The following is a 26,954-nucleotide window of genomic DNA, read 5'->3' as shown; positions in this document are numbered from 1 at the left end:
AGGGCCCCACTAGCCCATATAGCTCTTGTGCAAATCAGGAAATCACCTTACTTCCTCAAAACATCATATAATCATGTTCTGAAACATTGCATGAGAAAATATATGATGCTTATGATAATTATGTTGTGAATGATGTGCTAATCATATATCCTCCTACCTAACAAGATGCTCCGGGAAGTTCCAGTGAGTTCTTCCAGATGGTCTTTCTTACTCAAAGCTGCATGGTTTAATCACTACCTTTGAAATCTGGTAGATAGGGTGGGCATGAGATGCAGTTGTAGCCAAAGAGAATTACTTTCGCTTTGTAAAGTCAGGCTACTTTGCTTCTGGAAAACCATTACCTGCTCTCAATTTGGACACTTTCCAATAAACCACAAAAGAGACTCACAAGCCATCATGGGTCTTTGGCCGTGTCACTGTAAAACTAAGTTCATTGGCAAATATTTGTGTTAAAGTCATAGCAATGAGAGTCTCAAATAGTACAGAAAATTTCATCTTGAAAATGCAAACTGGCTTCAGGATGAATGCTAACATTGTGTCTCTGTGTAGCAATTTAGTGTCCAGAATCTTGCAATATTTATTAACCCATTGTGAGAATTCTATGAGAGGTTAAGTCACCTTTATTTACGTGAGTCTGAGATAATTAAAGGATAAGAAACTTGACCAAGTTCAAATCACATGATTTTACAGAGGGGCACAACTCACACTCAAAGCTGTGTTTAAAATACTTTACCACATATACATGGTCCATTACAAAAATCAAAAAATTTCTATAGCGCACTCACACAGAAAGAAGTGGTCCTTAACAACAGTAGACAGGATGGCCTTCTCCAAGAATGGATCTGTCTTCAGTGTGGTCCTGGATGTTACGGGAATCCACAGAGCAACTTCCCCACATGTGCATCTGCCACACATTCCTGCCTGACCCCCACTCAAACCTATCAAAAGTTACATGCAAAGTTGAATTGGGCAAGGCACTTTCCAACAGTAGGGTCCTTAGTACATACTTTTCCAGTGTGGCTTGTGCTGCTTACTCTTCTAGCCTGGGGGAACCAGGTGGAAGACCTTGCTTCCACATGAGTAGACATTCATCAGAGTTGGTAACCCTGGCATACTTCCAAGAGGACCAGTTCCTCCAGTGTGTCACTGATGGGATATTCCCTTGCTCCTCTGGAAAGAGTAAGAACTTCTTAGAGGATATAAGTCTCTATATTGGTAAAGTTCCATGCTGCTGAAAGGATGGGAGCCCTTAGCATGGTGGTCTATTTGCCCTGCGGTTGTGGGTGATCATGGATGGGGAAATAGGCACTGGGGTTTTCAAAGGCAGCTCATTTTTTATTAGGCCTCAGACTTCCCCTACAATGTGCCTCTCTGCCCTTCAATTGCCAGGGTCAGTGCATCCATTTAAAACAAGAGATGCTACCTTGAGTACAGCTTGTAATAAGCAGTTTACTCTGCTTTGAGTGTTCTAGCAAGTTATCTGATCTTTTCAAAACCAATTAGTACATATCTATCATCTCAAGCTTTAGCCTATAATTGCATTTCCTTTAGTTATATACTATGAGCTTGATGTCACAGATACAGAAAGAATAGAAGATTAAGATTTAAAAAATTAAAATCCAGAGAAAGAAGATGAAACCATGAAGTCTTTTGGCTCAGCAGAGAATGTCCTTGGATGTTCTCAGAAACGAGTCCTCATCCCTCAGGGCTCAGACCCAGAAAAAACTTGTCCCAGAAGATTTGTCCAAGGGTGTGGTCTTTGCTTTTTGAGAGGAGGAGCCTCATACCTCTCTAAAGGCACCTGGAATACCATAGGAAAGGGGTTCCCCACCACACAGTGGCACATGTGAAAATACAAAAATAAGGACTTTGTTTCCAAGGTTTCATAAATAACGGGGGTGGCAGGTATTAAATAGAACCATGGGAGAGAACATGGAGTTACAGTTTGTTCTCCTCAAAGAGGATCTGGGCATAGACAGTGCTGGTAGGGATGCCTCTGGAAGCTTGATGGGGTTTGATCAGTTCCAGCTCAGCATAGGTCAAGTTCTCCTCAGCAATCTTTGGCTATAAGACAAAACACAACACAATTCTGGCTGACCACAGGAAATTTCATATCACATATTCATTCACCAGGCATGCACTTTCATTGCACTTTGGGATTCAAAGGAGGAAGAAATAAACAAAACTTTATAAGGACATACAAAACCTAAATAACATAATAATATAAATATAGATTTCATGTCTCAGAGAGAACACTATGCCCTGCAAAGAGAACACTGTGACTTGTTTTCAAGTCAACACAGAACACTAACATAAAAAAAAGATTAAACATTAGACCAAAAAAACTTTAATTCTGAAAAGTAAAAGTAATGTAACTAACACTATCTGATCAAAATGAAAAAATAAAAGATAGAGATAGAAACAAAAATCTTAGAAATTAGTAACAAAACTAGAATGCTACCATCTAGTAATTTTCTTAAATGACTTAACCTGTATAAAACTAAAATTTAAGAATATCCTCAAAATAATAAAGAAAACATTACTCTCCAAGACATAAAAAACACAGTATCAGAGAGAAATCCCAGACTTAAATATTTATATTAAAAAATGAATAAATGGATGAACCCTCCAACTGAAGAAGTTAGAAAAAGAACAAAATACATGAAAAAAAGCAGAAAGAAGAACCAGAAATAAAGCCAGACTGTGTGAATCAGAAAACAAGATAAAACAAACAATCAAAAAACAGTAGAATTAAAAAATATCCAAAAGCTTGTACTTGGAAAACACCAACAAAATAAATAACTAAAAAAACATTAATCAAGATAAAAAGGAAAAATTAATAAATAAATAAAATAGGAAATAAGGGAATATAATGTAAATAAAAGAAATTTAAAACTACCTTTCTCAACTTGTTGCAAAAAAACTAAAATACAGAATAAAATGGGTAATGTTCCAGAAAAATATAAATTATAAGCATTAACTCCAAAAAAATGAGTATACTAATTATCATAAAATAGAAAAGAAAGTGAAAGAGGGAAGAAGAAAGGAAAGGAGGAAACACAAAAGAAAAATATTTTAAAAAGCTCTTTCTCAAGAACACCAGGTCCAGGCAGTTTTATACAAGAATTTCTTAAAAAAAAAATTCCTTTAAGGAACAAAAAATTCCAATGTAATTAAAATGATCCACTGCATTAAAAACAAAAGAAATTCAAATATTTTACAACAACCTTATTGATATAAATTTTAAATAAAATTTATTCAGAAAGAATGAAGAAGTATATCAAAAGTTACATAATCAAGGTAAGTTGATTTTATTTCAGGAATGCAAATATACTTCAATATTAGGAGAATCTATTTAGAATATTCTAAATTTAGAAACTAAAGAACCTAAAAAACATGGAGAATATTCTAAATTTAGGTCCTAAATTTAGGTCCCATTTTTTTTCTTTATAGATACTGGAAAGGCATCTAATAGAATTTTAAAATATTTTTGTTAAAAACAATTTTTTAATAAAGTAGTCACAGGTGTGTGTGTGGTGTGTGTGTGTGTATATATATATTATATATATATATATACCATGTTTAAGGAATATTATCAAAATAAATACTTGGTGATCCAACCCTAGTGATACTAAAAATATAAAGCTGCCATCATTAAAACACTGTGGTACTGGCAAATGAAAAGACATAACATCGATGGAACTGATGGGAAAGTCTAGAAATGACCCCCCCCCACCATTTCAACAAATGATGCGTGGATATTTGAATAGTCTTTTGAAAAAACATCATACCCTTATATCAGTCTTTATACCAGAGACGTTCCAGATGAATTAAACATTTTAATGTGGAAAATAAACTCATAAAAGTGCTAGAAGAATGTGTAAATAAACTCAGCATATGAAATGCCTTTTAAAGCATGATATAAAAATCCAGAAGCAAGAGAGAAGATATGGACATCTTCATGCTATGTAAACGGCAAAATATTCTCTAAATAAAGTCAAAGAACAACTTAAAAACTGGGGGAAATATTTGTAACTTATATCAGCGGCTTTACAATTCAACACAGATAAGGCTGACAATCCTTCAAAAAATGAAGCAAAGAATAACAGGGCTAGAGAGTTAACAGGAGAGGAAATACAAGTGACTCTTATGAAATGAGAGTCAATCTCTCTCCTAATAAGAGAACTGTGATCTAAAATCACACTTATACATCACTTTTTTTGTCTTTCAGGAGAACAAACTGATGTTGCCAGAAGGGAGTGGGTGGAGGGATGGGTAAAAAGGTGAAGGAAAGCCCTGGCTGGCGTAGCTCAGTGGATTGAGCATGGGCTGCGAACCAAAGTGTCACAGGTTCAATTCCCAGTCAGGGTACATGGCTGGGTTGCAGGCCATGACTCCCAACCGCACATTGATGTTTCTCTCTCTCTCTCTCTCTCTCTCCTCTCTCTCTTCCTATCTCTATCTCCTCTCTCTCTCTCTCTCTCTCTCTCTCTCTCTCTTCTCTCTCTCTCTCTATCTTGATCTCGACCTCTCTCTCTCTCTCTCTATCTCTCTATCTCTATCCTCTATCTCTCTCTCTATCTCCCTCTCCTCTCCCTTCTAAAAAGTAAATAAATAAATCTAAAAAACAAAGAAAAAAGGTGAAGGAAAAAGAAGTACAAACTTCCAGTTTAAACAGGTAGGTGTTGTATGTACCAGTACAGGGAACATAGAACATAGCCAATAATTTTGTAATCCCTTTGCACAGTGACAGATGGTTACTAGACTTATTTTGGTGATTAATTGTAAGGAAATACAAATATCAAGCCATTATGTTGTACACCTGAACTAATAAATATGGATGCCAACTACACTTAAAAACATTTTTAAAAAGGCAAAAGGATTAGCCAAGGAACTAATATGCATAACCCACAACACAGACAAATAGTGTGGTGATGGCCAGAAGGAAAGGGGGAGCAAGGGGAGAAGGGGTGCAAAGGGGATAAAATGGGAATGCCCTGTAATAGTGTAAACAAAAAATAAAATAAACAATAAATTGCTAAAAGAAATAGAATAAACGGTCCTATTGTATATAGTTTGGTGAAATGTCATTGGTATAACAAGAATCTGGAAACACTTTGTTAACATCAACAGAAAGGTGCATCATACAATGGGCATATTTGCAATCTTACAAGGAGTAATGGAGTTATATATGTGCTGTATGTTTTACTATCATTATGTGAGTAAATATATGTGGCATATATTTAATATGCTTAGAAAATCCTTGGAACCTGCTTGAAAAATCAGAGTATGCATTTTTCTCGCTGGGGAGTAACTACATGACCAAGGGATACCTCCCCCTTTATTGAATGCATTTGTTTATACCTTTTGAATTTCTGGTAGGTACATGTATTCAAAACATGTTAGTTAATTTTAATTCATAATAGAGAAATACAAGTCTTAGCTAACTTACAGTCATAAAAGGCACATGATCATTTAAGCAGCCACACTTTTTGTTTTCAGTTTTTGGCTTTGGTTGTGCTTTTGCCTTTGTCTTGATTTTTGGGGCTTTTGTGGTTTAGATCTGTTTATCTACTGCCGAAATTTCAGGACAAATAACCAATTTTGCATACAATTTTTCTTAAACTGACATCAAAGCAGAAAGCCCCTTGGCTTCTGAATGAAATATAAGAACATGGAGCAAGAGCAGAGTATGTCAAGAACTCCTTACAGCCAGTATTACATAGTCAGCACCAAAGCCAAGTGACCTCCACACAATTGGCCATTTTTAAATTTCAAAGTTAAAGACATTTATAGGGATGAAAACCTCCTGTTTGTCTTTTGACACCACAACTCTAACCACTTCTAATCGTCCATATCTTACAGCCACAAAAATCCCGTTTACATCTGCCTTTGGTTTAATTACATTTCACATAATGATTCCATTTAGAAATGTATGTTCCTCAAATAAGCACCGCAAAACCCAACTCATGTAAATTTTAGAACCGAGATTTATGAAATCATATTGTCCAGGTGTTTTATTACATTACCCTGAAATTGCATTGTTTTCTAGTGTAGATTATCTGTTTATTCTTAAGTTATTCCATTATGCTTGGATATGAAAATAAACACTAGCTTTCGCAATACAGGTCACCAACTGGCTTGGCTGGTGTTTGTATTCATACATTTTTATGATGTTCCTATAGTAACATAATTTAATAAAGCCAAACATAAAAATAAATAATTGCATCTAGAAAGCAATAAAAACAAATAAATTAGTACTTTTCATAAGTGGAAAGGTACTTCAATTACTGCTACAAGCACCAACCCCCTCCCCATAAAGTGCATAGAATCATTTCCCTTATGCATATTTCTGGGCTATAATAATTTGATTGAAGATATGAGTAGCACCACAGGAGGCTCTGAATTATGAAGTGTATACAGTTTCCAACAGAAGATGCATAATATAAATCCTTGGGCACCTTTAAAGAACCTACTGTTTTTCTGGCATGCACACTTGATTGTCACAATCAACCGTGTGTGTAGTTACATCTTCCATCTTGTTTAATTGGAAATAAATTCCTAAGGCAAGCGAAAGGGGCAAGTGTAGATTCCTCACCAGTCTTTATCATTCTATCTTTCTTCGCACCCACATTTCAGTGAGGGTTTGGGTACATTGAGAAGTAGCTTAGAGAAAAGTATCCGTTTATCAATAAGATTGGGTGAGGCTCTAGAATTGGTAATAAAGCCAGGAGCACAATATAAAGGTGAAAGTAATTGCGTGGGGCAGAGCTAGGGTGAAGCCTGCTGCAGAACCCGGCCTGTATTTCAGGTGATGAACTCAATCTTGCCAATTCATGCAGTCCTGGGTTTCAGCTAAAGAATATCTTCTCTAGTGCCTATAGCAATTCAAGGACTAGAGTATAGTAGGTCTCTGGAGATGAATCAAGAAGCTCTTTTGTTATATCCTGCCATCCACTAGCCCTTTCAAAGCCCCCATCCTGTTCATGGGGTACAGGAAGTACAGAAGTGTTGGGCATTAGTATCAGACTACAAACTTAATTACTCTTGCTGGTATTCCCACTTTAGGTTCCACTGAAAACATAAAGGAAACTCCTGAAAATAGGATTTCATTTGTACCTTGACACTTGTACCTGATGTTGTTCTCTTACTGGCAGGCAGAGGGAAAAGGATAGACAGCAGAGTGAACCAACTGGTGGAAGTCCTGGTAGGATCCTTTAGAAAAGCCTAGGACTTTCTAAACATGCAAGAAGCAACTGCTCCATTTCCTCTTTCCCTGGACTGTTGGTTTACTTTTTCTTTTCCTTTCACCTCCTGCCTGCAGACACTCCTGGACAGTTTCTTTCCCTCCATAAAGGCCTGGTATTTGTGTTCAACTGCTTGGTATACTCTAAACCCCTCTGTTTTGTGTATCTTTAATCTCACACTTTTCATATGTTTCTCCCACCAGGTGAACCCACTCCTTAGTTGCAGAGGATTCTAGGAGCAAGAGGGGTGGGTGTTCAGATACAGACAGAGGTTGATGCATCAAAGGAAGGCTGAAATAAGAAAGTTCTTCTAACTCTCAGTTCAATGAAGTGTTCATGAAGGAGAGGTAGGAAGAGGTCCTAGGGCTGCCATCCTGTACTTGACTTCAGAGCATAAGTACAAGAGGAATTTGGACCTCAATTTAAATGCCAGCTGTGTGGTTTTTGGCCAGCTCCATCACTAGCCTTCAAGTATCCATCTTGTCATGTGAATTAGGATTTAAATGAAAGGATGTATGTAACAATTTTGGTACCACAGTGCCTAGCTTTAGAAGATGTTAAAACACCTGTGTGACGAAAAAATGTTTTGATGTCATCACTTTCTCACTAGTCAGTTAAAATATCATCCATTTGGCTATGTTCTGAATTATTATGAGTTACCAAGAACTATGTGAAAAATAGCCCCCAAATCTTTTGACAGATAAGGAATAGATTCTGGAAAATGTGTTGTTATGGGCTAAATTGTGTCCCAGAAAAAATTCATATGTGTAGAAACTCTAACCCCCAGTACCTCAGAATATGACTGTACTGGAGACAAAGTTCTTAAATAGGCAATTAAGGTAAATGAGTCATTAGAAAGCCTTCAAATATGACTGGTACCTATATAAGAAAAGGACATTAGGACACAGATACATATAGATAGAAGACCATGCAAGGACACAGGGAGAAGGCAGCCATCTACAAGATAAGGAGAAAGATAAAAAAAAAAGGCAACCCTTTCAACACCTTGATCTCAGACTCTAGTCTCTGGGACTGTAAAAACAAATTCTTGTTGTTGAAGCTGTCCAGTCTGTGGTATTTTGTTGTAGCAGCCTGAGAAAACTGATATATTAGAAGAGAAGGGAGGAAAAGGGAATAGTCTTTCTTTAGGGAGAGGAAATGAACTACCTGATCAGGGTGGGTGCATACAAGAGATCAATACATGTTATGTAGACACCAGAGGGAGAGGTCTACAGTGTGATGCATTTTCCCCAATATTCAGTGAGGAACAAGGCTAGAGAGCTCTAGAGCTATCACCCAGTGACCCCCAACATACATGCCTCCCACTTCCAGTTGCCCTCCCCCATAGCTTGGCTTGATTTTGCACCCCAGCCCTAAGATTTCACTTCTACTCAAACTTCCTATTGAGTCTTCCAGTAACATAAAGAGGACTTTTCACAGTTTTTAAATTTAATTTCCTTAAATGCCATGCAGTAAAAGTTATTTTTTCAGGTGGATAGTATATGCATTTTTAACACACAGACAGATTAGTGGCCATCTCAATGGCAGGGCCCAGAACAGTTAGTTACATCAACACTCCCTCTTGCTCCCTTCTGCCCTCGTGGTCATGTCTTCCCAACAACTTTCCCCCCTGGAGCCCTCTGATCCATTTTCTATCACTATGGTTTTTCCTGTTAAAGAATGTTGTATGAAAGGATATAGTGTGGAACCTTTTGAGACTGGCTTTTTCTTAGCATAATTCATTTTCAAGTTGTTGAATATATTAATGGTCTGTTCCTTTTGATTGCTAAGAAGTATTCTGTGGTGTACCATGTATACAGTTTGCTTATGCATTCACCTGCTGTGGACATTTGAATTGTTTCAAGTTTTTGGCAGTTGTGAATGAATTGCTATAAGTATTCATGTGTAGATTTTTGCCAGACTCAGGGTAAACACCCAGGAGTAGGTTTTCTGGGTGATATGAAAAGTAATGTTTAACTTTATACGAAACTGCCACACTATTTGTTCAGAGTAATGCACCAATCTTCCCTCTTACCAGCAATGTCTGAGAGTTTTAATTGCTCTGTGTACTTGAAAGTACCTGGTATTGTCAGTATTTTTTATTTTGGCTATTCTAGTAGGCTAAAGTGGTCTAGTACTTACCTTTTCACTTTCCTTAAGGACCTCACTGGTCTTAAACTTAAACTCAAGTCCTCATTGATGGCCACTGAGCCACATTAAATCCCCACAAAGCACAACATCATCTCAGAAGAATCAGGAAAAGGTGATCACAAACAGTAGTTTTCTAGTGCGCAATGGAACCTCTGGATTCTAAGAAGCTTTAGGAATGCCATGTCTTCCATCTCCCATCCACCTGTTCTGCCAGGGGTGAGACATGCAGCAGCAGATTTAAGCCTCCAGGCTAAACCCCACTTTTCTAGTTTAAACCCTTCTTTCCTCCAGTTTTAGAGAATGGAAAGTATGTCTACAGGAAGGATTTACTTCATGGGGCTAAAACTGGACAAGTCAAACCAAAAGATTCAGAAGCTGAGAATCCCTTTCTTTGAACTTCTAATTGGTAGCTTTTGAGTACTTCATTTTGTAGGTGTGTCTACTAGGAAAGAAAGAAGGATTTCACATTCCATGCAGACTCCAGCTAAACAACATATTTTCATAGGGATAACAGTTGGATGCACAAGTTAAATTAAGTTTCAGGAATAAAAGGAAAATGCATTTGCAGCCCTTGCAAGTTCTCCAATGTCAGAAGTTCAATTGGGTAATACCATTATCACAGCAACAGATCAATAACTAGGACATGGATGTTTATGCTAACGTCACCTTGAAGTTAAGAAATGTGATTGCAGTTCTACTAGAGTTGCACTATCAGGAATCTATTTACCCAAGAGAGAATTACATATTATCGAGGGCAGACTTCCTCTTCCCCCTTAAAGATAAGTGCTCATTTTTATTCAACAGAGTAGTACCTGGTAAAACAAACCCTCCTCATAATTTCAACACATATAGAACTATAGCCATGGAGAAGGGAGATGCTGTGTATTCAGTAAAGCTCTATTTGGGTCCAAGCTCAGGAGAGAAAACTATGTTGTGGTCCCTAATGGTCCTACAGGAATCAACATGCCTTGGATATGTTGACTTAATTTTGAGATGCACAGGCTTGCTGATTTATATTTAAACATATTATAAAGAGAAATAGAGTTCTCTGAGGTGCAGGTTAAATGAAAATAAAGAATCAAAATGAACAAAAGAGACACCTTTCTCAGACAGAGATGTTAAATAGTAAAACAAAGGACACAATCCAATCCAAAAGTGACTTTGGGAGGTAGCAGAGTGTGGTGGTTGAGAATTGGTCCTTCTGAGATTGTAACTCAACAAATGTTATCTAATGTTCACTATCTCACTCAGTCCTCCTACCAGCCCTATGAAGTGGGCCCAATGGTCATGCTCACTTTACAGATGAGCAAGGTCATGCAGCTGTTGTCCATTGGAGTCTGGACTCAGAACAAGGCAGTCCTGCCCAGGATCCACACTCTGCTCCTCACAGGGGTCCAGCCCTTACAAATGACTAAGACTGACTGCTGACCAGACATGTCTTGACAATCTGAGCCAGGGTCTAGAGACCAGGACTCCTGGTCTATCGCACGTGGGGACACAGGTGCTCTCTGGGCCAAAACGTGACCTTCCTCTGTTGCTTCAGACATCTATAAACCTTGGTATTACATCTTCCCAGACTCCTACCCCACATCCAGCTTCCACATGGGTATTTAGTGACTAATTGCCTATAAATAACCTAGTGTTCTCTAGGATTTTGGATAGATTAGAAAGGATCTAGGACTCAAGAGAGGTCTTAGATGGAGATGAAGATTTCAAAGTCCTATCCAGGCTTGTTGGCACCTTAGATTGGATGAAATCACCCGAAAATCTTGAACAAAACAAATTCACATCATGCTCTTAAATCTGGAGAAATAAAATAATGCTTAGCAAAGGGCATTCCCACAATGAATTTGACAGGACAGAAAGTCCACATGCCTCTGGCTAAGTGCTTTGGGGACAGAAAGAGGTGACCCACAGAACCTGTTAAAGCCATGCACAGAAAGGTCCAAGGCTTTGCAAGTCATTAGAGAGATGAATGTCTCTAGATTTAACCAATGCATATTTGGGGAGCTAAAATGTTATTATAGATAATTCTCTTGGGGATGATCCTGATACATGAAACTTTCACAGTGGCACAGTGATCACTTCATGATCGAATACAGTCACTCATTTTCTCTTCCCTATGGACCTTCCAAAAGTAGTTTTACTGGCAGTATTATTGAAGAGAATGTTTATACTTAGAAAAAGAGCCCACTCTGAGAATCTTCAATCTGGAACACTCTTATTCCTCTAATCAGCTATAAGCTATAACACTGTCTTAGATTTATCGGATTGTGCAAGGGTCTATGTAGTGGTATCAAAGACCATGGGCTCTCAGAGACAGAAAGACTTCCACTTGTAAGCTGCGTGACCTTGGGCAAGTTACTTAGCCCCTCTGTGCCTCCACTGCCATATCTGTAAAGTTTGACTTAAAATAGTACCTAGCTCACAAGGTTATTTGGAAGATTAAATGTATTCACACATGAAATGTAATTAGAAAGTTACCTAGTAAGTAAATAGTAAATGCTACATAAGTGTAAAATTGTTATTATTACTATAATATTTATTATAAAGTAAAAGAAGTATTATTTTAACAATCAGTCCTTTTGAAATACTATAATATTTAGAGGCAGAGAGAAAAAGACACTCAGAAATCATTTGGAAAATGCCATGTATCAGACTTTGATGGAACCACTGGACCTCAGGCCAGTGCCAAAAAAAATCCAGTGATTTTTTTTTAATAGTGGGAAAGCTAATTCTTCTAAGAAGATAGGTCAAACCATGCCCCTCACTGCTTTGCACAAATCCTCCAGTGGCTTCTCATCACCCTTAGAATCATACCCAGAGTCCCTATCAGGATCATGATCCATCAGAATCTTGCATGGCATGCCTCCAACCTCAGATCACACCATATGTCCTGCTTGCTGACCAGACACCAAGGCAATACTCTTTGTTCCATGCCCACCTCAGAGTATTTAGCTGGACTGTGCTCTCTGACTGGAATGTTCTTCTCCAAGATACTAGTGTGGCTTGTCGCCTCGCTTTGTCAGACCTTTATCTTTTACTCTCAGGAGGCCCTCTCCCGATCAAACATAGTTCCTCTGGGGCACCCTTACTCTGCTCTGTTGGCCTGCCGAGCATGTATCACATCTCAGCATTATAACATATGGTCCACTTAGTTACCTTCTCCCACCAGAATGCAGTTATAGCACCTAATATTTACTTCGTGCACCAATAACTCTGTGCAGAAAGTACTCTTATTGACATCCTCACTTTACATACATGGAAACAAAGGCACAGAAAAAACAAGTGTGATGTCAATCGCTAATAAATAGCAAAGCTGATGCTAGAAATGGACTCTAACCATAACACTCAGCTCCATACATGCAGTGAGTTTGTCAAACTTACTGCTGCAGCCAGTGGTGTGGTGATAATTGTCGAGCAACTGGCTCTCCAAGAAAAAAAGCTCTAATTTGCAGCATTTGCTGATTACATGTATAAATCCTCCCACAATGGCTGATTTCAAGATGCTAAGGAGATTTGCTCTCTCTACTGGAGAGCAGTGGGTCAGAGCATGCCATTGATATAACTTAGCTCCTAGAAAAATACCCTCTCAGACACCAGCTGGCACATAAAAAATAGCACACATTTTAAAATAAATGGTTGAATGAGTTTAAGATAAAATAGAAGAAAATAAGTCTGGCACAGTCATTAAAAACCCTCTTGTAGATATCCTTGCCCTCAGGAACTTAGGGAGGGGATGCTCTCAAGAATTATGAGCAGAAAAACCATGAACTCTTTTCTCTTTCACCTTGTCTAGGGTATCCATAAGGATATACTACTGAGAGTAGCATACCTGGGTTCTACTGCTTGGAATCATACAAAATCTACATGTGGCTTTCAACTTAATAGGTTAATATGTAGATGATAGATAGATAGATAGATAGATAATAGATAGATAGACAGATAGACAGGTAATACTTGTAACACTTAGTAGCCATTAAAAGAATGGGAGGATCTACATACACTGATGTAGAAATATAAGCCTGGTATGTTTTCAATGAAAAAGCAATTCAATGTGTGAACATTTTGTTTAGGATCATTCTAATTTTTAGGGAACTCTGCACACAGAAATGACCTATACTCATTGTGGGCTGACTACATGTGCACTTTGGAAACATATATACAAGTGTGGGTACAGTTTTATATACACATAGAAAAATACTCAGAAGCATATAAGCCAAATTCCTAAGAGGTTATCCCAGAGAAATAAGATTCTATGGAAGGAATTTTACTTTGTATTCTAACACATAGAGATTCTGAATTCCCGGTCCCAGTCCTGTACCCAACTTAGACTCACCATTATAGCTTTCATCATGTAAAAATTCATGCAGTAAGGTCAGGACAGAAAACACCCTGAGATCCAGAGGACTAGGACTTTAGTGTTTCTGATGAAAGGCAGCAGAGCCTGAGCCCTCTGGGTAAGAACAGTGACCTGGAGCCAAGTATCTGGCCAGACCCAGCTCTGCCACTCCCTGGTGCAGGAGCTTATTCTGGTACTTTCTCCTTGTGCCCCCATGCTTCATCAATGAGATGGAGATACTAACAATGCTTAGGACAGGGTTGTCCCAATGTAAGCATGGGGATAGTGTCTGAATAGGGAAGGACCATCATCTATCATCTATCATCTATCATCATCATCACCATCATTACCACTAGCATTATGGCATAGACACAAAGTAGGAAACAAACCAAGAGAATAGACTGACAGCTATGCGGAGGTGTGGGGGTGGTTAGAGGTTGGGTGATAAGGGTGAAGAGATTAAACAAAAAAAGAAAAAGAGAGAGAGACTCATGGACACAGACAACAGTGTGGTTACTGTCAGAGGGAGAGGGGTGGGGAGAAGTAGAAGACGGTTGGGGGATGAATGGTGATGACAAATTCTAGAATTATGTACCTGGAACCTATATTTTTTTTGACTGATGCAACCCCAATAAATTCAACAAAAAAGACCAGACATAAATAGCAGTAGATATGCTAGTTCATTTGTTGAATTCATATGTAGTGTGGGCAATGGGCACATATGATTGAATAAATAGTTTGTATTCTTCATTTTTCTATGCATACTCTAATCATAAATTCGTAAGGCCATTGTTGCCTTTTGGACATCATACGTGCTTGTTGCAATTTATAAATTCAGCTTGAGAAAGTTATAACAATAAACTAGAAATGAATCTGGCCAAGGAGAGAAAATCCCCTTAAATGTATTACCAGTTTTGTCACAAATGCAGAATTTCATATAGAGATATTTTTCTGATGTTTTAAATGCATAGCTTGATGTAATAAATACAATGATAATTTTTTATTTTTTCTCTGAAATGGCACTTCATTTCTAGTATTCTCAATTTGAGATTGAAAAAATCCTTTAATAACAACTTTAAAGTGCTCTGCATTCAAAACTGAGGTTTTAAATAAGTTTTTTTTAAATCAAATGTTAGCACAAATGATATTGTTCTATGAGATTACAAAAATAAAATAGAGTGAAAAGTTTAAAAATTTCCCAGCAGTGCAATGATTGTAGCAATGAGGTGCCCAATAAATGTAGCAAATCGGCTGAGCTAAGATGGAAAAACGACCCTACTGCTCCACAGAGACAATGCTGGCAGACGCATAGGGACCAGCATGCCCAGACCAGGGCCCCTGGGGACCCAGGGAAGGCCTGTGCAGCCAGGTGAGTTGCTCACGGGGCTGAGCCTGCTAGAACTTCAGGCCTGGCTTGCCTCTCTGCCACCTGTTCACCTTTGTCAGGAGCTGCAAGGCTCATGGTCCTTCCTGTCCCCACAGCACCTTGCATGCTGCCTGGCAGTACTCAGTAAATGCCCAAAGAAGGAATAAGCGGATGACTGAAAATGGTCAACATGAATCAGTGATGCAGAACAGGAGAAACACAATCCTGACATATCCAATTTCAAAGTCACTTCCCTCCTTTCAGCACAAGGCCATGCTACCCTTCTACAACAGGGTAAGGCAACTTCCTCAGCAGTATGATTCCTGTCATCTCTGTAAAGTGGTTCCTAATGACTGTGTAAGGTACTACCAGTCTTAAAAGACTACCTGGAAGTAACAGCTTTACTTGGCCTGTCATTAAAAATTCAGAACCTCAACTAAGCCCCACTGACCTCTGACATGGCTGAGAAACATCTAGCTTCTTTTGCAGACAGTGTGAGGCATCAAGGGCCTTGACATTAACCTTCTGCCAGCCAGGAAATGCTGGCCTATGTCAGAGCCAGCAATCCCTCAGACAAGTTCCCACTTATACTTCTGGAGGTTTTATCCCTTCTCCCTGATGACGACATCCCATTCACGAATGGGCCCCCACTTCTCCAGACCGCAGGAAGCCCATGAAACCAATGACTTCCGTTTTCCCCTCTCATCCCTTCAGAAGCCTCAGCATCTACTCTTCCCTCCAGTCAACATACATAACTCCCAGTGACACTAATGGGATGTGCATGTGTACCTAGGGGAGCATAGAATTTTTATCTCTGTAAAAATGGCACTAGCGTGGTATAAGCAAAGTTTTTGTTTTTTTCCCAAGGCTTTTACTTGGAGCAATATATTGTACATGTGGTTGTAGGTTTTTCCTTCTTTTTAATTTTAAATTGAGATTATGAACATATTTTATGCAGGTTAATATATCCTTTTCATGTAAAATTTAACTGAAACCAGTTCTATCTAGCACATTAACGACAACAAGAGAAATTTTCTGGCTTATTATAAACATCCTTCAAGAAACCTGAAATGCATGTCCTCTGGAAATAATTTTGCTGGGATTTGGGTTATTATTAAAATCTTCTCAGAATTCTATCACTGGTGTCTAGTGTACCTCAAAGCCTTTTCTGCTACTGATATAGAGAAATACTCTCGGTCTTGGCAGTACCTTCTTGATCATAAAAACTGGGTGGGGAGCAGGTGCTTGTTTTCTGACACAGGCCAACAATGAACAGAGCATGGCACCTGGTCCTGAGCTGACCACAGGGTGAAAGGCTTCTTCCTAAGGCTCCCTCTTAAGCACCACAAAGTATGTCCCCGTTCTTCTGTCCACTCTTTCAACAGGTTGAGTGTAGACTTTAAACTCAATGGCATTCCAGAGAAGCAGGTCTTGGTCACATATTCCCTGCTAGTCAGAAATCTACCTGTGAGAGGCCCTAGGAGATCATTGGACAGGGCTACCCCTAGTTGAGACACAGACAAACTCTCCAAAAAGGGTTTTCAGGAAGGAAAGAGAGTCACAATACCCTTTAGAAGCACATTCTCACGTTTAAATTTCTCTTTGTTGATTAAGCAAGAAAAGCCACCATTTCCCCCCAAGTGGACTGAACTCTCTTACTAAAATGTAAGTCCTCTGTGGAGGAGGCTGGCAGTGATCGTCCCATTGGCAGTGACCTGAGCAGAGCTGGCTACTGAGTTTGATAAGTTACTCAGAGCTGCACTTCTCTGTGCTTTAGCATTTCTCAGATTTATCTAGGATCTTGCTGAACTGCAGATTTGAATTCAGTACGTCTAAGGTGGGACCTACTAGGTGATTTCCAGGCTGCTGGTCCATGGAGCGCACATGGAGCAGTGAAGACTTAGAGCTCAAATCTCAGATAATTGTCCTCAGTCATTCAGCAACCTCACAGACAATCTATACATTCCAGGCTCCCTACTGGGGATACATAAATGAGTAAGACATGTCCTCAATAACGTTAAAACTAGTGCTAATGAAAATGTAAAACTCTTGTGCATCAAAGGACACAATCAAGAGAGGGAGAAGGCAACCCATAGAATGGGTGAAAATATTTGCAAATTATATATCTGATATATAAAATATCCAAAATATATGTATAAAGATCCCTACAATTCAACAACAAAAACACTACCACTGATCATCAGGGAAACACTAATCAAAATCACAATGATTTACCACCTCACACCCATTAACATGGCTATTATGAAAAAACAGAAAATAAGTGTCAGAGAGGATGTAAAAAAATTGGAACCCTTGTGTACCAACATTCTGTTGGTGATGGAAATGTAAAATAGTATGGTTGCTATGGAAAACAGTATTGTTTCATTTCCTCAAAAAAGCAAAAATAGAATTACTATATGATTTCACTTCAGCAATTTCCCTTCTAGGTATATATACAGAAGAATTGAAAGCAAGGACTCAAAGGTATTTGTGCATCCATATTCACAGCAGCATTATTCTCAATAGTTAACATGTAGAAGCAACCCAAGTGTCCACTACAGATGAATGGATATGCAAAATGTGGTATATACTTGCAATGAAATATTAATCAGCTTTAACAAGAAAGTAATTCTGACATATTTTTCAAAATGGGTGATCCTTGACAACATTATGCTAAGTGAAATAAACCAGTTACGAAAGGACAAATACTGCATGATTTCACTTATATGATATACCTAGAGTAGTCAGTGTCCAAGAGACAGAAAGTAGAAGGATGGTTTTCAGGGCTGGCAGAAGAGAGTGAAGGGTTGTTCAATGAGTACAGATCAGATTTTGCAGAAGAAAAGATTTCTGGAAATTGTTTACACAACAGTGTGAATGTACTTAACACTACTGAAATGTACACTGATAAACAGAATAGTAAATGTCATCTTATATGTATTTTAGCACAACAAAAAAAGAACCCTTCCCACTGTCTGTACTATCTAAGGTGTCTACGGTGTATATAGACGTCATAGTATAAGAAACATAAAGGTCACTTTGTAGGAAGAAACCACATGGTTCCAGTGGAGGATATAGTCAAGTCATAAGCGTAAACATGACTTCAATGTGGAGTGGGAAGTATTAACATACAGGCAAGGCCAGGTGCCATGGGAGCCCCAAGGAAAGGTCCTGACATCAGATGGATGGAGAGGTGGTGAGCCACATGTGAGCCAGCTGTGGCAGCATGTAGGAGGAAAGGGACAAGCCTGGGCATACCAAAAAGTAACTGCCAGGCTTCAGTCAGCTGTGGACATGGGGGTGAAGGGGAAGCACCTAGACTCTGGACAACACAGCCATTCCCTAAGGCAGGGACTTCCCAGGTGGACCAGGACTAGGGGAAGGAAATGGGTTTGATGTGTGATGGAGTAAATTTGGGGTATGTGTGAAGCCTCTAGAGGAGTGTCCCATAAATAGTCAGGAGTAGTTCAGAATTGGCTTGAAGACCTGTTGGGGGGAAATGGATTGCACAGGTGACTGCAGCACCTGTGAGAGTGTTGACTCTCTCAGCAATGTGTTCAAGGAGAAAAGAAGCCCAGAAGCAGCCATCACTCCAGAGAGGTGGAAAAGAGAAGCCAGCCTGACCATCTGGGGAGTGGCAACAGCAGGAGAAAAGCAGTTAGGTGGGACAATAGCAGGTGCCTCATGTCTGCCTCCAGGGACAAGGGTATTGATGCATCCAGGGGTCAGAAATAACACATTAACTAAGAAGTGCCATAAGAATTGGCAATGGGAAGGTCGCTGACATATAGGCATATAATTTTGGTGGTCCAGGAAAACCTTGATTTGTAAAACAGTGAGGCTGAAGGGACAGGAGGCCTCAAAAAGAAGGTGGCAAGTGAGCCCCACCTAGTAAGTGCATAGCAGCTCAGTGGGTGGATAGAATAAGGACTCTGGGGCTAATGGTAAAAGGACCTAGATCAATTGGGTACCAGGTGGAGGAGAGAGATGGTAATGGCCTGCATGCCCTGTGTCACTCACATGAAGCCGTGCTTCATCCTGGAAGCAAGAGGGAGCCATGAGAGTATTTTAAGTGGGAAATGACATAGAGTTGTCTTTTAGATAAATCCTTAGGTAGTAACATGAAGGATGGATGGGAAGAAGAGAGACAGGATACAAGCAGTCCCCTGGGGAATGTGTGGTAGTTAAGCACATGATGTTCCCCATATTTCTATCTTCATTGTTTTGCTCAAAAAAATCATCTTCTCCTTAGAGAACAAGGGTGGCCTGACCCCTTCCAGCTACTGAGAGCTATGTATGAGTGACTTAATGGAAGAGAGGGTGAGGCAGTGTGTGTGTGGGGGGAGGGGGTGGACTCTGAATGAGGCAGAGGAGGGCATGAACGTTCACTTAGCCTAGAGCAGGGGTGTCAAACACATTTTCACCAGGGGCCACATCAGTCTCCTAGTTGCCTTCGAAAGGCCAAAGGTAATTTTAGAACTGTATAAATGTAACTACTCTTTAACAGTTAAGCGAGAGCTCAGCACTGCCATCAGGTAGGAACAAGGTGCCAGGCTGGATAAAACAAGGTGGAGGGCCAGATATGGCCTGTGGCCTTGTGTTTGCCACCTGTGGTCTAAATGGTAACATTCTCTTCTCTTTTAGGCAGTTTCCATATGCTGACTACCATCCTCTTGAATTCACATTTTCTGTTGCTATTTTCCTTTCAACACTGAGTTGCAACACTGAATTTCTGTGATAGGGAGGGTCTTGCTTCCCTATCACAGAAACTGTTTGTTTTCTCTTCCTGTACTTGGTTTCTAAATCAATAACTGACTTAATGCAACAAAAATAAATATACTCTGGCTTTCTCTTTTTCTTCTGAAACAAGGAAGCAGTGATAGCTTTTCCTGGAAGTTTGTGAATTAGCTCAAAGGATGCTGGGAGCTCTGCTGCAGGGTTACAACCAAGGGGAGAAAATGCAGGTCCCCAGGAGGCTCCAAAAGGTCTTTGAGCCAGTGCCCATCCCCCACCCCTAGTTTAAAGTAAATGACACATTTTGAATTTTGTGAAAGTGCTCCCTGGACCACAAAAGGATGAAGAACCACTGATATATTGGAATAACAACTCCTTGTCAGTGTGCAAAGGTCGTTAGACAAGAGGATTGCTTTCTCCATCAGAAAGAACCTGTGTTCCATGTGGCTTCAGTTCCTCAGTAGCTAACTTTGAAAGCAGGTGGCTGTGTTTGATGGTTGTTACATAAAGGGGAGGCAGTTCTCAAACCTTCATTATAAAATGTTTAAAATGTCTTTCTTCCCTCTTTTTCCTACTTCAGTACTTTTTCTTTTTTAAAAATCTCCTAGCCACTGTTAGTCTCTGGTATATATACTTCTTGCAAAATGCCATGTTATCTTGGAAACTTAAGAGAAGATGCCCACTTGTTAATGCTTTTAGGGTGGAAACACAAGGACACAGGCTTTTTGTTTTTGCCTGAATCCTGGAGGGTCCACCAAGAGTGGGTATGTAGAGTTGAGATGAGAAAGGGAGCCCATAAAGCACCAGGCAGAGGTGCTGGCACACAGTAGGTGCTCAACAGATAAAGGTTCTCCCATCTGGTCAATGAGTCAGTGGAGGCAGCAGGCAGGTTGGTGTTTGGGGTGAGTGCATGTCACATCACTCTGGATAAACGGGCTGTGGAGCTCTGAGGCCTGCAAGTACTCCAGGACACCATTTCACAGAGATTGTGGCAAGATGGGAAAACCACAGAATTAACCACCTGAACTGGCACCGGGCCCCAAAGAAAAGATGCCTCCCAGTTATTTTCTAAATTCCCCTCCAAAGCCTGTGTGAGCCAGCAAGTAACTATTGACTTTGGATTCAGTGACCATCAAGACTTACTGATCTGAGAGATAAATATTGGCCAAATTGGGACTGAAGTCAATGCTGACCTCTGGGGAAATAAATCTTAATATTAAATAAAACCTGCAGATGCTAGGCCTAGAATTTTTTATCTAAACTGGTAGACAGAGACCCATTTCAAGTCAGCTCCTTTCTTTTTTGTGCATTATACTAACTGTAAACTGGTTTCCAAATTGACTTGTATCTTGATGGTATAGAAAATTTGAAGTCTTTTCATATCTTAAATGATCAGGGGACAATTTGGTATTTAAAAAACTATTACTGGGAGTACTTCCATAAAACAAAGAGTCCTTCTGAAATGCATATAACTGCCCAGGACTAACTTTCTGTGAAAATTAAGAATTTCCTGTGTTGAATCTCCATGCAGAAGACCATGACAGCGTGAAACAAACACACACACACAAAAGTCAACAATGGAAACTTGTGATTAGGACAGGAGCTATTTTTGAAAATGCTATTGACTCTGGTGTGTTTGGCCAAAACTGCTTAAGGCAGCATTTTGTACCAAATAGGTAGGTGTACAACTGACTTTTATTTGATGGACAAATGAAAGGTTTCATTCCCCCTGGCTGTGGACTACAGAAAGTTATCCATTCAAGACTGATGGTACTGCGAAGGAACCATCACAGAATGGGCACCATGGGAGAAGGAATGCTATCCCCATCGGTGATGGGAACTCACTTTTCTTAAACAGTGTGTTCTCATATGCAAATGTAGGGACGGAGAAGGACTCACTGTGAGAAATAAATATGATGGCATGCAGAAAGCACTTTTTGGGATGTATCCCTCTGATATATCAACAGAAATTCAATAAACAGAAGTTTCTATCAGGACTAACACACTGGTTTGGAAACAATGGGTCCTTGAGCAACTTAGAATGTAAGGTGGGGAAACTTACAAGTCATAGTTACTCTTGAGGTTGTTGATAAATACCAGAATTAAGGATAAAGAATCTAAAAAAGATACACACATACCCATGTTGATGTGCAGTGGAATGCACAGTTGAGAGGAGAATGAGTTCAGCCTATCTATCTGGGGAGGCTGAGTCTCATGGGTGGGACTCAGGATGCCCCAAGGCAAGATAAGTTGGTAGTTTTAGCTTTTCTGTTCAATCCAGTTTCCAAAAGCCTCCTGATTGACTAGAGATTTATTCAAATCAGCAAAAACTCTGCTGCTGCATTTAAGTATGAGTGTAGTCAACAGAGGAGAACTGATGAAGAATTTTTGATGATATGAACTAAATGGAATTGCATTGTATAAACCCACAATTCACCGTAGGCAAAAGAAGGCTCTCTTTGGAAAACAAGTGAACCAGCTTTTCTAACACAAGCGTAAGAAATCTGGACACAGAGCAGCAGGGGTGGGGGCAAGGCTTAGCTATGACAGGACATTAGAACCATGCTCATGACTTATATTTAAGTCTTTTATCCACCTTGAATTTATTTTTGTTTATGGTATAAGTTGGTAATCGAATTTCATTTTTTTGCATGTAGCTGTCCAGATCTCCCAACACCATTTGTTAAAGAGGCTAGTTTTACTTCATTTCATGCTTCTGCGCCCTTTGTCAAATATCAATTGATCATAGAGACTTGGGTTTATTTCTGGGCTGTCTGTTCTGTTCCATTGGTCTAATGCCAGTACCACAGTGTTTTGATTACAGTGGCCTTATAATACAGTTTGATATCAGTTATTGTGATCCTGCCTACTTTGCTCCTTTCTCAAAATTGCTGCAGCTATTTGGGGTCATTTATGGTTCCATATAAATTTTTGAAATGTTTGTTCTAGATCTGTGGAATATGTCATTGGTACTTTAATAGGAATCGTGTTGAATATATAAATTGCTTTGGGTAGTATGGACATTTTGTGCAGCCCAATGTTCATAGCAGCACAATTTACAATAGCCAAGTGTTGGAAGCAACCGAAGTGTGCATCAGTAAAGGAATGGATCAAAAAACTGTAGTACATTCCCACAATGGAATACTACGTCACAGAAAGAAAGAAGGAGCTCCTACCCTTAAAACAGCGTGGATGGAACTGGAAAGCATTATACTAAATGAAATAAGCCAGGCAGTGAGGGACACATACCATATGATCTCACCTTTAAGTGGAACCTAATCGACAAAACAAACAAGGAAACAAAATATAACCAGAGACATTGAAATTAAGAACAAACTGATAGTAACCAGAGGAGAGATGGGAGGGGATAAAGGACAGGGAAAGGGGGAAGTGTTTTCAGGAACAAATATAAAGGACACAGGGACAAAACCAAGGCAGGGGGTGGAATCAGGGGAGGGAGGTCGGATGGCTGGGGTTGGGGGAAGTGGTGGGGTGAAAAGGCAGACAACTGTACTTGAACAACAATAAAATTAAAAAAAAAGAAAAATGTTTATCATTTCAAAAACAAAACAAAACATACTCAGAGACCTAGACTCCACAGTGAGGCAAATCTTCAAATAAGCTGGTTAAAACTTTATGCTTTGGTTCAGAAGGACCCTTGTTCAAGTCCTGACTGCAGCCCACACGCTGCATGACCTTGCTTGCATAAGTCACCCATCTTACTGACTCTCAGTCTCACTGTCCCCATCTGTAAAAGCAGAGTGACAGAACCTATTCCACAGAGCTGGTATGCAGAATCACTAACAAATTTTCCTCCTGCTAGACTGATCTGGGCTTTGGGAGTACAGCCATGACCAGAGTAGAAAGGTTCCTTGCCTTCATAAACAAGGAACTGGTAGAAGAGAGAGGCAATTAATAGACAAATATAAAGTATGTGAAAGCGCCTCTGATGGGGGGTGCTGTCAGAGGGTGGGCATGTTTTAGATAGGACTTCAGAAAGTTCCTGCATTGAGGTAATGATTGAATAGAGACCCTGTAGGTAAGTGAGAAACCACAGGCATCTGTTTAGAGGGAAGTTCCATGCAGAGGGGACAGCTGGTACAAAGACCCTTGCAGACCTTTTGGTTTAAGGCCTGGCAGGGAGGTCAGCATAGCCAGAGGGAAATGGGAAATTGGGGTGGCAATAAAAACTATGTCAAAGAGGTAATGGGGTCTTTTACCTCTTTGTAGGGGGGCACCACACAATAGAGGGCTATACTGTCCAATGTGGAAGCCACCAGACTAATGTGGCTCTTAAGCACTTGAGATGCAAGTTCTGAAATGAGATGTGCAGTAAGTGTGACATACATACTAGATTTTAAAGATTTAGTAGAACAAAAGCATGTGAAATATTTCATTAATAATTTAATATTGATATGTTTAAATAATAATATTTTGATATATTAGGTTAAATAAACCATGTTATTAAAATTGGTTTCATTTGTTTCTTTTCACATCCTTATGCTGGCTACTAAAAATGTAAATTACATATGTGGCTTGCATAATATAGGGTGTTATAGGTTACAGTGAGGAGTTGACATTTACCTTGAGCAATGTGGAAAGTAAACATTTATACATAAAGCTCTTAGCATGTCTTCCAGAACATAGTGGGGAAAGTTTATGAAACTGATTTCCACTTAGAGATAAATTGCTCAAATGTAAAGGCAAGTAAAGATATTTGAAGGGGAAGACAATGAACTTGAAAAAGAGTAATAATACTAGTAAAAGTTAAGCTTAAATAATTATTTTAAATGTAGTGATAAAATAAATGGAACTAGCAAAAAATGATTATTGAAATATGAAACAAAGTAAAATTAAAAAGAATCTGACAAATAGATACAACTGGATCTATTCCTAAATTTCAAATGGACCAGAGAAAAAAAGGCAACCCTGCCCCCAAATAAAACCCAAAACATACATGTATTTTAGCCATCCTGGTAGATATGAACTGGTTTTATGCTTTTAACTTGCATGTCTATGATTCCAATGAGATTAAATAATTGTCATGAGATTACTTTTATAAAGTGCATGTTTAAGGTGTCTTCCCATTTTCTGTACTGTTGTCATTTCTTATTGACTTGTAGATGTTCATATGAATGATACTTTGTCAGATAGATGCATGACAGATATGTTCGCCCATTTTCTGGCCTGTCTTTTCATTCCTATATTGATAGCTTTAATTAGAAGAGATCTTCTAAATTTCAATATAATCTAAATTTTTCAATCTTTTTTTTATGGTTGGTACTTTATGTATCTTGTTTAAAAAATTTTTGCCCATCCTGAAGTTAGGGAGATATGCTATGTTTAGGAGGCTTTATTTTTACCTATTTTTTTACTTCAGTCTATGATCTTTCTCCAAGTTCTGTTGTTCAATTTGAAGTTCAATTTGAAGTAGGGGTTCTGGATCCCCTTTCAGATGGATATGCAATAGACCCATTATCATATATTGAAAAGATACACCCTTCTTCACTACATTGTAGTGTCACTTTTGTAATAAGTCAAGTGACAATACATATGTAGATTGGTTCAGGGTTCTTTATTCTGTTCCTTTGGTCTACTTGTCTACCTTTGTGCTATTGCCACACTGAATTAATTACTGTGATGTTAATGTAAATCTTTGGAGTTGGTATATAAACTTTTCACTTTGTTCTTTTCCTTCAAAAATATCCTGGCCCTTCTTAGTACATACACATTTTAGTATAGGTTTGGCAGTTTCTTCCCCCCTCTCTTGCACAACTGATAAACAACATTAGCACCAAAACAAGCAGTAATATGATTAGAAACTAAAAAAATTAAATATCCATGTACCCATACTGATACAGAAACTTAGTAAATAAGTAAATGAGGAAATGGGTTCATCTTTTCCTTACAAAAGAACTTTAAATAATAAATGTAGACAGATTGAGGAAAATAAAAAATGACTATTAATACACTATAGCAAAATCCAATGATGAATGCTAAAAGCAGTGGGCAAAGTTTAACAAAAAACAGAATATCTTCATAGTCTTGATGTAACTCCCCTAATGTATTTATTAATTACTCTGGTGGTTTTGATTCTCCCTTTGAATATCAACAGGACTTACTGACTGGTTTTTAATGAATAGGGTATGGAAAGGGAAAAACAGTACTTTGGTACTGAATAAGTCTGGCAGATGCCACCTAACCAAGTGATAGGTGCATACCACCATTAATCAGACATACTGACAACATATACATCTGATAGGATACAACCAGAAAGGTTGCAGAAGTATCACCTCTGTGTTGTTCTACCCCCAAATCTGTAACTCCTTTCCAATCATCAGAAAAACTCAGACCAAATCAAGGGACATTCTAAAAAATAACTGGCTCCTATTTTTCAAAAATCTCAAGGCCATGACAGGATGGAGGAACTGTCACAGATTGAGAGACTAAGTGCAAAGTGATCTCCTGAATGGGATCCTGGAACAGAAAAAAGAAGTAGTGGAAAACTGCTGAAATCTAGTCCAAATTGGAAGTATAGTTAGTGCTAATGTGCTAAGGGAAATTTCTTAGTTTTGACATTACTCCATGGCTATGTAAGATGTTAACATTAGGAGAAGTTGGGCAAAGGGTAGACAGAAACTATACTAGCATTACAACTCTTCCATAAGCCTAAAATTATTTTAAAATTAAAAACTATAATGAATTTTTTAAGGTTCTTCACTGTGGCTATCAGATAAATTTATAAATGCAGTCCACTTTCTATTTTATACATTCCTGAGTGTGAACTTTTTCTTCTGTTTGAAAGCAGCCTTTATAATGAAAAAGAATTCCACTTGGATTGTAGAAAAAACATGATGGAACTGCGTATGTAGAAAAGCTGGCTCAAAAGCTGCTCCAAGAAGACAGAATGCCCCAGCTTGGGATGAGACCACCAGGGACTTTCAGCATGTTTTGAGTCAATAAAAGTACCACTTGGACCCAGAAGTGTGTTCAAGACTTGAGGAGACAACAACACAGAATTTAATTACTCACCAGGGTAGTTTTCCTTTGCGGTTTCAGCAGCTTCGGTTTATGGAAGGTGGCAGCTATGGGAGCTGTGGAAGTATGTCAAGGA

At 38.9% G+C, this 26,954-nt stretch overlaps 1 protein-coding gene across 1 annotated transcript in view; it reads right to left on the bottom strand.

The window, feature by feature from the left end:
* Positions 1-714: 714 nt before the first annotated feature.
* VSTM4 (V-set and transmembrane domain containing 4) overlaps positions 715-26,954 on the bottom strand; it is a 108,567-nt gene continuing 82,327 nt past the window's right edge. Inside the window, exons 7-8 of the mRNA XM_028512271.2 lie at positions 26,873-26,934; positions 715-2,064 (exon numbers count right to left, since the gene is read on the bottom strand). Coding sequence (XP_028368072.1) covers positions 1,939-2,064; positions 26,873-26,934 — 188 coding nt within the window. The 3' untranslated portion in view covers positions 715-1,938. The remainder of the gene's footprint in view (positions 2,065-26,872; positions 26,935-26,954) is intronic.

This window comes from Phyllostomus discolor, chromosome 5 (genome assembly GCF_004126475.2).
Source record: "Phyllostomus discolor isolate MPI-MPIP mPhyDis1 chromosome 5, mPhyDis1.pri.v3, whole genome shotgun sequence".
Taxonomy (NCBI): Eukaryota; Metazoa; Chordata; class Mammalia; order Chiroptera; family Phyllostomidae; genus Phyllostomus; species Phyllostomus discolor.
Note: the sequence above shows the minus strand (reverse complement) of the source record. Positions and strands in the feature narration are given on the sequence as shown.